Consider the following 12,867-nt stretch of genomic DNA (forward strand, 5'->3'; position numbering starts at 1 on the left):
TTTGAATTGTCATCGTGAAAGGCGGGGAATATCGATGGAGTGATTAGGCAAAAATAAACTTGTCCTTCCGCTCAGCGCGTGCTCGAAGCCGGTGATGTTATCTGTCTGTTCCTATCTCATAGCTTCCCCGTCCCCTTCTCGCGCTCGTAATCTGCTGTGATCGAAGCATCGCTTGTGCAACGCCACGCTGTATTAGTCTATATTAGCGCACCGTTTGGCACCTGCCAGCAACTGCTCTGTCAGTCACACGTCTTCCGCCTCTCCACAGCCATGCCTTCGTTCGCACCTACTGTGAAGCTCAACAACGGGAGGAGCATGCCGGGTTTCGGACTCGGCACCTGGCAGGTAAACATTTAAAAAGGAGCACTCTCTGAAAGATTTAGAAGTGTCAATCAAATTATTTAGGGACCATAGCAGGAACAAACTGCCCACAGCAACAACGTTAGCCTACGGTCGCAGTTCGAATCCTACCTCGGGCATGTATGTGTGTGATGTCCTTAGGTTAGTTAGGTTTAAGTAGTTCTAAGTTCTAGGGAACTGATGACCTCAGATGTTAACTCCCATAGTGCTCAGAGCCATTTGAACCTACAGTTCATACGATATGAAATTGAACATAACATGACTGCAGGCTACGGCTATTCGAGTGTGTAACTGGGCAACACTATTTCTTTCAGTCGTTTCGGCTATGTCGTTCTGACATATTTTCTCTTTGTAGGGTCTTTCGTTTTCTGTCTTGTCTGACTCAGGTTTCTGTGCTTTGCCGGTTCTACCAGTGAACTCACGAACCGTGAGGTATTGTTAGCAGCAGGTGTAGGCGTTGTACAACAATACGTATAAACCAAAAACACAACAAAAGACCGTGCCAAGTACTGTGTTGGAAACAGTATGCATTCAAAACAGGGTTCAGTCGTCTCTGAATGTACCGGGTGATAAAAAAGCCAGTATAAATTTGAAAACTGAATAAATAATGGAATAATGTAGATAGAGAGGTACGAATTGACGCACATGCTTGGGATGACATGGGGTTTTATTAGAACCAAAAAAATACAAAAGTTCAAAAAGTGTCCGACAGATGGCGCTTCATCTGATCAGAATAGCAATAATTAGCATAACGAAGTAAGACAAAGCCAAGATGATGTTCTTTACAGGAAATGCTCAATATGTCCACCATCATTCCTCAACAATAGCTGTAGTCGAGGAATAATGTTGTGAACAGCACTGTAAAGCATGTCCGGAGTTATGGTGAGGCATTGGTGTCGGATGTTGTCTTTCAGCATCCCTAGAGATGTCGGTCGATCGCGATACACTTGCGACTTCAGGTAACCCCAAAGCCAATAATCGCACGGACTGAGGTCTGGGGACCTGGGAGGCCAAGCAAGACGAAAGTGGCGGCTGAGCACACGATCCTCACCAAACGACGCGCGCAAGAGATCTGTCTAGCAATATGGGGTGGAGCGCCATCCTGCATAAACATCGTACGTTCCAGCAGGTGTTTATCAGCCAGACTGGCGATGATGCGATTCTGTAACATATCGGCGTACCTCTCACCCGTCACGGTAGCAGTTACAAAACCAGAATCACGCATTTCCTCGAAGAAAAAAGGCCCGATAATTGTAGATGTGGTAAATCCAACCCATACCGTGACTTTCTCGTCGTGCAATGGAGTTTCCGCGACAGTTCTAGGATTTTCGGTAACCCAAATTCTGCAGTTGTGGGCGTTGACAGACCCTCTGAGCGAGAAACTGAGCTTCGTCGGTCCACAACACCTTACTCCACCAATCGTCATCTTCCGCCATCTTTTGAAACGCGCACACCGCAAATGCCCTCCGCTTCACTAAATTGCCAGGTAACAGTTGATGATGCCGATGGATTTTGTACGGATAGCATCGGAGGGTACGCCTCAGTGCCAACCAAACAGTAGTGTTTGCCGGCGCGACGTGCGACTGCACGAGCGCTGATTTCCCCGTGAATAGACGAACCCACTACAGTCTCCATTTCTTCCTGAGCTGTCTCAGCAGCATTACGCCTTGTGCTCTGTCGGTCACTAAGGGGTCTATCGTCTAAACAACTCGTGGCTTCGAACTTCTAAATCATTCTCGCCACAGCTGCATTTGTCAACGGACCTTTACCCGTTCGAATGCCCTTCCTATGGCGATAGGATCGTAACGCTGAACTAGCACATTCCCCATTCTGATAACACAGCTTCACTAAAAGCGCCTTTCCAGGTAACGTCAACATGCTGCAACTGCTGGCGCATCTGATTCTCTCTCTCATTACAGCTCCTTTTATACACGATTGTCATGCGCAGTCACTGAAGTTTTGCTGTCCAGCGCCATCTGTCGGACATTTAGTGAACTTTGGTTTTTTTTGGTTCTAATAAAACCCCATGTCATTCCAAGCATGTGTGTCAATTTTTACCTCTCTATCTACATTATTCCGTGGTTTATTAAGTTTTAAAATTTATACTGACTTTTTGATCACCCGGTATAAATACAGCACCTGTATAGTTTTCGAGGGAATTTTGTACCATTCTTGCTGCAAAATAGTGGTACATTCAGGTAACATTTATGGAGGTGGATAGCAATCAAGCACCCATCTCTCCAAGGCAGACCACAAACGCTCAATAATATTGAGATATGGTGACTATAGTGGCCAGGGGAGATTCGACAAGTCACATTCATCCTCACAAAATCACGTCTGGACGATGTGAGTTGTGTAAACAGGGGGCCCGTCGTCTTGGAACAAGCGTCACAGTTGCTGAACTAACACTGTACCATAGGACGGACGTGATCAGTCAAAATGGTCGCGTAATCCTTGGCAGTACTGCGCCCTTGTATAGTAAACGTGGGGTCTATGGAATATCACGATATGGACGCCCAAATCATCAACAATCCTCGCCATGTTTCACTATTAGCAGCAAGCAGTCTGAATCGTAGGCTTGGGACGACCTTCTACACACATAAAAAGAAAAAAAGTTTAGCATCACCTCGGTTCCGACAGTTCCTGAACCTGTACAGAAAATTGGAATAGAGATCAACATAAACATCATTTTCGCCCTTTTTATTGCTCTTCAAAACCACACATTGCATGTTGTACCACCACACAGCGAGACCTTCAGAGGTGGTGATCCAGATTGCTGTACACACCGCTACCTCTAATATCCAGTAGCACTTCCTCTTGCATTGATGGTTGCCTGTATTCGCCGTGGCATACTATGCACAAGTTCATCAAGCACTGTTGGTCCAGATTGTCCCACTCCTCACCGGCGATTCAGCGTAGATCTCGCAGAGTGGTTGGTGTGCCGCATCGTCCATATACAGACCTTTTAAATCTATCCCAGGTATTTTCGATAGGGTTCATGTCTGGAGAACATGCTGGCCACTCTTGTCGAGCGATGTCATTAGTCTATCCTGAAGGAAGTAATTCACAAGATGTGCACGGTGGAGGCGCGAATTGTCGTCTATAAAGACGAATGCCCACCAATATGCTACCGATATGGTTGCACTATCGGTCGGAGGACGGCATTCACGTATCATACAGCCTTTACAGCACCTTCCATGACCACCAGCGGCGTACGTCGGCCCCACATAATGCCACCACAAAACATCAAGGAACCTCTACCTGATCGGGTTGCCTCCAACCACGTCTCCGACGATTGTCTGGTAGAAGGTATATGCGACACTCATCGGTGAAGAGAACGTGATGACAATCCTGAGCGGTCCATTCGGCATGTTGTTGAGCCCATCCGTACCGCGCTGCACGGTGTCGTGGTTGCAAAGATGGAACTCGCCGTGGACGTCGGGGGTGAAGTTGCGCATCATGCAGCCTATTGCACACAGTTTGAGTCGTAACACGACGTCCTGCGGCTGCACGTTAAGCATTATTCAACATGGTGGCGTTGCTGTCATTGTTCCTCCGATCCATAATCCGTAGGTAGCGGTCATCCAATGGAGTAGTAGCCCTTGGGTGGCCTGAGCGAGGCAGGTCGTTGACAGTTCCTTTCTCTCTGTATCTCCTCCATGTCCGAACAACATCGCCTTGATCACTCCGAGGCGCCTGGATACTTCCCTTGTTGAGAGCCCTTCCTGGCACAAAGTAACAATGCGGACGCGATCGAACCGTGGTATCGACCTTCTAGGCACGGTTGAAGTACAGACAACACTAGCCGTGTACCTCCTTCCTGGTGGAATGACGGGAACTGATGGACTGTCCGACCACCTCCGTCTAATAGGCTCTGCTCATGTATGGTTGTTTATATCTTTGGGCGGGTTTACTGACATCTCAGAACAGTCAAAGGGACCGTGTCTATCTTCAGGAGTTCTTGGAACCGGGGTGATGCAAAACATTTCTTGATGTGTGTATAATGACTTTTGCTGCTGTCGTCCTCTGATTTTACGTCACAGTACTCTTCAATGATCTTCCGTCACGATCACTCAACACACACTTTCGCCCGAGCGGTTGATTTTTTCCGCTTTCCCTGTATACGATGTGAATCTTCAATACGGTGTCTGTTGAAAAATCACTCTGGGTCTGCTGTTTACGGAAGCACCCATTATACGAGCATCAACAATTCACCCACGTTCATATTCACTTAGCCCCGACATAATGCACTCGTAACTATACAGAACACTTTTCTGACCACGGCTGACACTTGCAACGTATTGAGGACACTGCAAGGGTGCCGTTCGTGGTCAGATACAGCAGCGCAACCTGCAGGCTTGAATGTGTTGCACAACTTGGCTGTAAGAAGGGATCGGTTGGTAGGACACGTTCTGAGGCGTCAAGGGATCACCAGTTCAGTACTGGAGGCCAGCGTGGAGGGTAAAAATCGTGGAGGGAGACCAAGAGATGAATACACTAAGTAGATTCAGAAGGATGTAGGTTGCAGTAGGTACTAGGAGATGAAGAAGCTTGCAAAGGATAAAGTAGTATGGAGAGCTGAATCAAACCATTCTCTGGACTGAATACCACAACGAAACAACAACAACAACCAGGTAAAAAAAAAAAAAAAAAATCATACAGGCATATCAATCTACATAGCAGCAGTGCTAAAATGTTTGGTTTTAAATAAAACTTTTTCTAAAAACGAGTTATGTTTATTTGCAAAATTTCCGTTTTTTTTAATTCCGTGGGGGGACGGGGGGAGGGGGGGGGGGAGGGGGAAGCCGCACGAACCGTGACAAGGCGCCCTATACCGCGTGGCTATCCTGCGCGGCTCTCTAACATCGGTATACTGCATAATGGCACCTCCATACTTTGGCAGTATTTTACAAAGTACGGTATCAATGAAGCACAGTGATCCATTTGCTTTAAAAGATGAAGAAAGGGAGGTGGTAAAGCGAGCTTGCGACGTAATGGAAGGAGAAATCATTAACAATGTTCCTTGGCAAAGAATTTAAATTTGGTTGTTACATCTATCATTTTATTGATGCGCTATAAACTTGGGATAATAACTGATCTGTTGATTTTGTGGTTGGTTCAGGGTGAAAAATTGATATAATCCAGAACTGACGATACAGGGAAGTCATCAACGTTTGAACTTTCGCTCACGCCGTCGCCATGCCTGTTCCTTCAATTTCGCCATCTTCGCTGGAGACAATGAGGCCAATTTCTGCCACATCCGCAAACTGCTATCGATCGAGATCTCCTACTCCTTCACCGACAGAATTTTTTCAATCTTTGTTCGAAGTCTAAGTTTATTACTGGAAATAACAGCAATAAAAAACCGAGAATCGGTTATTTCAGAAACAGGTTATTTTGAGCGGTTTTGACAGTCTGATTAAAGTGGGATAAAAAAAGATATAACCGAAAACCGATTGTTTCAGCGATAACCGCCATCCCTAGCATCGATTACCATGTCACTCGCCAATTGTGCAGGCTTGTCGCTCCTTTTAACTTATGCAAGAGCAAAGGAGCACTCAGAAGTTCCCATCATAAGGTACTCCACTATTTTGTGTAATTCAAATGCGTTTTGTGTTTGCTACTCAGTGGTGACACTATCACCACAATATACAGGGTGTCTCAGGAGGTGTAGTAACTATTTTAGTATCTGGCAGTATAGACCAATTCGAGTAAAACATTCCATATAACATGTATCCCATTTTATTGGTTACTTAATGTATCCTGGGGCTAACGGTCTTGCCGCAGTGGTAACACCGGTTGCCGTCAGATCACCGAAGTTAAGCGCTGTCGGGCTGGGCTAGCACTTGGATGGGTGACCCTGTCTGCCGAGCGCTGTTGGCAAGCGGGGTGCACTCAGCCCTTGCGAGTCAAACTGAGGAGCTACTTGATTGAGAAGAAGCGGCTCCGGTCTCGGAAACTGACATACGGCCGGGAGAGCGGTGTGCTGACCACATGCCCCTCCATATCCGCATCCAATGACGCCTGTAGGCAGAGGATGACACGGCGGCCAGTCGGTACCTTCGGACCCTCATGGCCTGTGCGGGAGGAGAGTTTTAATCTATCCAACCAAGAAGTTTTTATTATTGTTTACGTCGACTATCAGTTGGGCATGTTTAAGTTGTCACATTGCCTTTCATGGCCCTTATCTCTACTACACCTATGTTCAGAAAAAACAGAACACCTTGAACAACTCGAGATAGGATGTTCATATTCATAGGTCATGTACATTAGCATGTTCTGCAGAAATGATTAGCATTTGAACCATGTCGGGCGGCGAGTTCAAGGTCAACATCGACATCACGGCGCAACACCACCTGCTGGTAAAACATACCGGGGGCTCTCGTCGTCGCTTTAAACCGAAGGTAATGGATCAGTGTGACTTAAGCAGTAGTGAGGACGCCTTGCAGACGTATGCACGAACCGTACCGTCAGATCAGTTTAGTTTGAAAGAGGGCACATTATTGGCTCGAGAGAATGTGATGCATCCATCCGGGAAATTGTTGCTCGTGTGGGACGAAGTGATTCGCAGTATAATGACTGAGTGCAGAATGGCTTACGGAAGGCCATAGAGCATGACGAGATGGGTGAGGTCGCACGATCCAGACCACCCCCTTCCCCCGAGAAGATCGACACCTCATCCAAATGGCAATGCAGGACAGACCTCCGTCCTCTTCGGCTCTGGTGCAACAGTAAAATTATGTAACACATGGTACACTAGCCGTTTATTACGGCACGGGTTACGTGCGCGTCGTCCGCTTCTACGCTTACCTTTGACGAATGTGAGGAACACGCTAGACGGCAGTGGTGTATGGTGCACCGTCACTGGGGTAGGAATCGTATCAGGTAGTGTTTTCGGACAAACTCACGTTCTGTTTGAAAATGATGGCCGCATGTTGGTTCGCCTCAGAAAGGGGGAGTGACATCCAGTGGTGGATACAGATAAACCTCAAGGAGGGTGCGCTAAAGATATCTTGAGCTACCTTTACTTTGATAATTAATCAAGTCACATGCAAAGTTTAAGAAAGTTTTATTTAATACGATGACACGGACGCGGACATAGGAAAGCACAACCACTCGATAACTCGATTCAGTCGAGTCGACTGATGAACGAAACGAACGAATAGTGTGCGGGCTGACTGGCGGGGGCGGCGCGGGTGGCAATGCGGGCGGCCCCCCATATATGTCTCTGGTGACATCACAGTGGCTGCGTTCGCACAAGACTTATAGCGCCAACTCAAGGCCTTATGGTGAGGAATACTATTGGGTACAATCACAATGACCAGTGCAACCTACGTGAATCACATCGTGCGACCCGCAGCCATACCCTTTCTGCACACACCCCAGACGCTATTTGTCAGCAAGACAATGCATGACCACATGTTGCTGCACAACATGTGCCTTCTTGGTGTCACATGATGTCAGCCTTTTTCCATGGCCCGTCAAGTCAGCAGACTTTTCGTCAATCGGAAATGTGTGAGGATATAGTGAAAAGATAGGTGCAGCACTGTGACCCAATATCAATCACCACAGATGAACTCTGGTACCAGGTGAATGCTGCATAGATGAATGTAGCACAGGACGCCTTTCGCGCATTATGTGCGTCGATGCCATCACGTATGGAACAAGCTATCATGGCCCATGCGGGACCCTGTGCTTACTTGCCAAGATGACACTTGCCGAGCCGAGGTGACTGAAATGCTGAGCATTCCTGCAGAACATACTGATATACATGTCCTGTGAATATGAACGTCCTATCTGTAGTCGTTCAATATATTCTGTTTTTTCTGAACGTGACTGTATCTCGACAGTGAGGTCCTAGGCTTTGGCTTGTTCTTCCAACATGACGGGGTCCCTGTACAAACTATACAGAGTGAAAAGTGTTTAAGCCGACAAACTCCGGGAGGTAGTAGGGGACATCAAAACAAATACTTTTCCCTAATGTCATTTTTTCCTATGAGGAGTGTTTAAACCGGTAGAGGAAGATTTCTCTGGCAGCAAATTAATCAAACCAGGAAACACTTTTCCATTTTTTTATGACCAAGAGACAACACATTAACGCAACCCAATTTCAATTACAGTAGATTTTCAAAAATGCAGGACAGACCTGCGTCCTCTCTTTTGTGGCGGTGTTCGTAGCGACAAGCAATTCGCTGTAGAAACGGCTTACGAAGTCACCGCCACACTTTTAATAGCGGGCCGACCGGTCCGCTGGAACAGTGAACGGAAAGATGAAACCCCAAACACTCTGATTAAATAAAAGTCGGTACTTATCTTTATTAACGAAGATACAGAAACACAGTAGGGAACTCCGTGTCTACAGAAATCTGTCTAGTTCGAGTCGGAGCGGCTAGGTCAGCGTCGGCTGACGACAAACAACAACTCTGCTGCGATGAACACACAACTGACTAGCAAGTACACAATTCGGTGGCGAGTATACAACTGAGCGGCGAATACAGAACTGTCCTAGCGCTCGCGACTCCAGCGCTTAAGAACCCAGAAGTCAGCGGTGGCGCGCGCAGACTTGCGGCGATTTCCTGTCTCGCTGGCGCTGCTTATGCGCACGGCGTCCGGACTTTGATGCTGCCAACCTTTTGGCAGCGGGCTCGGGTGGCATTACTGGCTAGGATATAACACTCTCCGACTGTGGTGCAACAGTAAAATTATGTAACGCATCGTACACTAGCCGTTTGACACGTAAACAAAGGTTACACCGTCGGATCATGTTCTGTCTGACACGGGCAAAAACACCAGGAGTATCCTGAATTGTTACTGCTGGTGCTACTATCCGGGCAACCAGATCCTCTTCTGATGCAACAGGGGTTGCGTAAACAAGGTTGCGCATCTCTCTCCACACAAAAAAGTCCAGAGGGGACGTATCTGCGGATCCAGCAGGCCATGGTACAGGACTACCTCTGCCAATCCACGATTCAGGGAACCGTCGGTCCAGGAATCGACGGCGCCCCGTCATGTTGGAACCACATGCGTTGTCTTGTAGGGAGCGGGACGTCTTCCAGCAATTCAGGCAATGCTCTGGGTGGATAATCAACTGGTTCCAGGTTGTGGACACGCTGTAAGTGAAATGGACGTAACAATTGCTCTCGGAAGACTGTTATAACATTCGTCTGATTCGTCCCCATTTTACGTGCAATTACACGAGTGCTGATTGAAGGATCCCGCTCCACATGCTGCAGGACAGCTTCCTCAAATTGCAGCGTTCTTACCGTGCGACGGCGTCCCTGGCCAGGTAGTCTGCTAAATGACCCGGTCTCACGCAGACGTTGGTACACAGCAGAAGAGGTCGTATGATGCGGGATACGGCGATTAGGATACTGTTGTAGATAAACCCGCTGTGCAGCTCGTCCGTTGTGGTGCGCTACGTAGTACGCACTAACCATATCAGTGTATTCACTCCATGTGTATCGCTCGATTAGTAAACAGAGACAATGCACTACTACGCTGGTGGAGAGCAGTTGCCTACAACTGAAGAGCGTAATACGCCCTCTAACAAGTGAAGATATTAATACGGCCTCTAACAACTGAAGAGTGTAATACGGCCTCCACCGGTTTAAATAAGCCTCATAGGAAAAAATGACATTAGGGAAAAATATTTGTTTCGATGTCCCCTACAACCTTCCAGAGTTTGTCGGTTTAAATACTTTTCACCCTGTATAGTCATCAATAAGCGTTACTCATAAAAGCAGCTTATGGTGGTAACAAAATTTTTTCTCAGATACATTGCCTGACAGAAAATGCAAATGAACAGTGTGTTGGAGGAGAATAAGACTTTGTTCAGTGCAGTCCTTCAACAAACACACGCAGAATTTCTACACGTATCAGTATTCCACTTACAAGAATACGGCGGACGTTAGGGATACACAGCCGCTGTCCCTATCGTTTACAGCCGATTTGTTTATCCATTGTTTATATGGCGTGAACAGATTAGGGCCTTCAGGCCCTCTCTTACAGTTAACATCTTCTAAAGAGTTGATTGCCGTTGATTAATTCCAAATTGTGAAGTAATCTCATTAGTTCTGTTTGCTGATGAAGCCACTTTTCACTCGTGAATGTATAAATAACACTCGTAACTCACAGTAGTTGTCCGACGAAAACCCACATATCTTTGTGGAAACACATTTTCAAGAAGTATAAATGTGTGATGCGGCATGATAGAGTATCAGTTTATTGGGAATGATGATTTGCCACTTCGTCTTACACGACCTCCTGATCTCTATTATCTTAAAAACCAGCTTCTAGGCTTATTGGAAGAGGTTAATTTGGCTACAGGGATGGATATGTTCTTCTAGCATCACGGGGCCCCTGCGCATTCTAGTAGTCAATTGACACATCGTCTAAACTTAACCTTCCCAGGAAGATGGATCGGCAGAAATGGTCACGTTTCTTGGCCACCAAAAACTCCAGACTTAACGCATTTTAATTTTTGGGAGCCGGTACGGCTGAAAGAAGAAGTCTGCAAAGAAAAAATAAACACAAGTGACATAGTGATCGGTCGTATTATGAATAGTGGTGCCAAGACGACCTCAAAAAAGCTAGACATGGTGTTGTCAAGAGAATTTGAACGTTCATTGAGGTCGGTGGTGGATCTTGTGAAAATATACTTTAAACTCAATTATTTGGCTTTGCTTAACACCTTGTGCGAGTATCTTTTTGGTTACACTTTGATGGCTGTATCGCTGCAACAAATAAAAAATTAGACACATGTTGTATGGAATGTTTTCTTCGAATTCCTCTGCATACCACCAGCTAAAATATTTAGCATTTCTCCTAAAAGACCTTGTTTTTCTTCATTTATAACCCACTCTTTGTTTGGAAATACTATATAAAAATACTCGAAGTCCACAACTGTAGCGGCCCCCATGGTACAAAATAATCGAAACTTTTCCAAATTTACACGAGATGACTCACAAACAAGTCCAGCACTGCGACCCTCTCTGTGCAAGCCAGGTGTCAATATCGCACGTGCCGAAAATTCTAAGTTCAAACCAATTGCTGCTCTCGCACGAAGCGTAATAGCTGCGAAAGCTGAAGAATAAGTGAAATTCACTGTCACTGAAGCTGCGTCACGTCACTGCAGATTTCACCAACAATATCGTCTGGCGTAATAGTGTTAACCTTTTATAGCTGATGGGTTCTGAGTGTGGCCAATTAGCGCTCCAATAATATCCGCGAGTAGCATAGTGAGGCTTCGTTGAGTCTAACACTTTGTAATTAATTGAGGTATTTCCGAGCCTGAGGCAGTTTCTCGCGATAGGAGGTTGCCAACTGTGTCTTATTCTTCTAGAAATTATATTTATATTAATTTATTCAGTCACTAAATGTTGCTACCACCTGTTACAAAAACATTTAGCTTTTCTATATCTTGAAGTACGATTCAGTAAACAGACACTCCAGTGTTTCGAAGTTCTTTCCAACCACTGCAAATGTTATATTATGTTTACCCACTTCTCTTAAACTATTCAGGCTGCAATAACTTTATTAAAATGTAGATCTTGCAAAATAATATCATTAACACCCTTATGCTGCAGGATCCTAGAGGAATTCTAAACTTGAACATTATGACGTTTGTAAGGAAAAAAACAATTATTTCTATGAAGCTACTCGGGTTCAGGAAAAGCAGCACATATGAAACATAGCTTGCTTCATTAACCCGTTATCTTGCTACATTTCCGAAAGGGGCTCGATGTTGTATGACACTGATAACCAAGGTGGGAACATATGGATTACATTTCAGATATGCGATCGTTCCGAAGAATTATTCACTAATAGAATCCAGTATGTTACACTAGAATGTTTAAAACATGCGAAACTATCGTCAGATGTGCACAAATGAATTGTAATGTGGCCGCTGATTTTCTTAATATGTATATACGATTTATTAAATACGTAAAAACATCTGGTGGATTATTCGCTTTCGATACCTTTGTCTAGAGGATAGTTACATCGCTGGTTGATCGTAAGGACGTAAGGTCAATATTTTCACTAGGTGTATTGAGTAGCATCTCTATTTAAGTGCGAATAAATTGAAAAAGGCGACAAATCCTACGATTGGAATTAATATCTATCCCCTTTATTTTGTTAGCTGTCTTTAAAGTAAAAAATTGTAACTTGCCACAGGCCGGACTAACTCATTCAGTGTTACTATTCCATAATTAACATTTGCCGAGTAATATAAATCAGTGTGTTTCTGTAATGTGCTATGCTGCATACACGTCGATCTACACAGAAATACTCTAATTAATGTAATGATTATCTCCCAGCTGAAAGAAAATATTCATTTCAGGAAAATGTAGCTGATGTTTTCGTGGAAAGGTAACGTGTGCGAGCAGCTTCATGGGTGCTGAATTGCTAACCAATGTCAATAAAACAATAACTAAATAACAACTGCCGTTATATCTAAATTTTAGAAAAAAATACAATCACAAAAATTCTGTTTTGTACTTAACTTAA

At 45.2% G+C, this 12,867-nt stretch overlaps 1 protein-coding gene across 1 annotated transcript in view; it reads left to right on the forward strand.

Moving 5' to 3' along the window:
• Positions 1–231: 231 nt before the first annotated feature.
• LOC124545194 (aldo-keto reductase family 1 member B1-like) overlaps positions 232–12,867 on the forward strand; it is a 72,990-nt gene continuing 60,354 nt past the window's right edge. The window contains exon 1 of the mRNA XM_047124059.1: positions 232–345. Coding sequence (XP_046980015.1) covers positions 271–345 — 75 coding nt within the window. The 5' untranslated portion in view covers positions 232–270. The remainder of the gene's footprint in view (positions 346–12,867) is intronic.

The sequence above is a fragment of the Schistocerca americana genome, chromosome 8 (assembly GCF_021461395.2).
Source record: "Schistocerca americana isolate TAMUIC-IGC-003095 chromosome 8, iqSchAmer2.1, whole genome shotgun sequence".
Taxonomy (NCBI): Eukaryota; Metazoa; Arthropoda; class Insecta; order Orthoptera; family Acrididae; genus Schistocerca; species Schistocerca americana.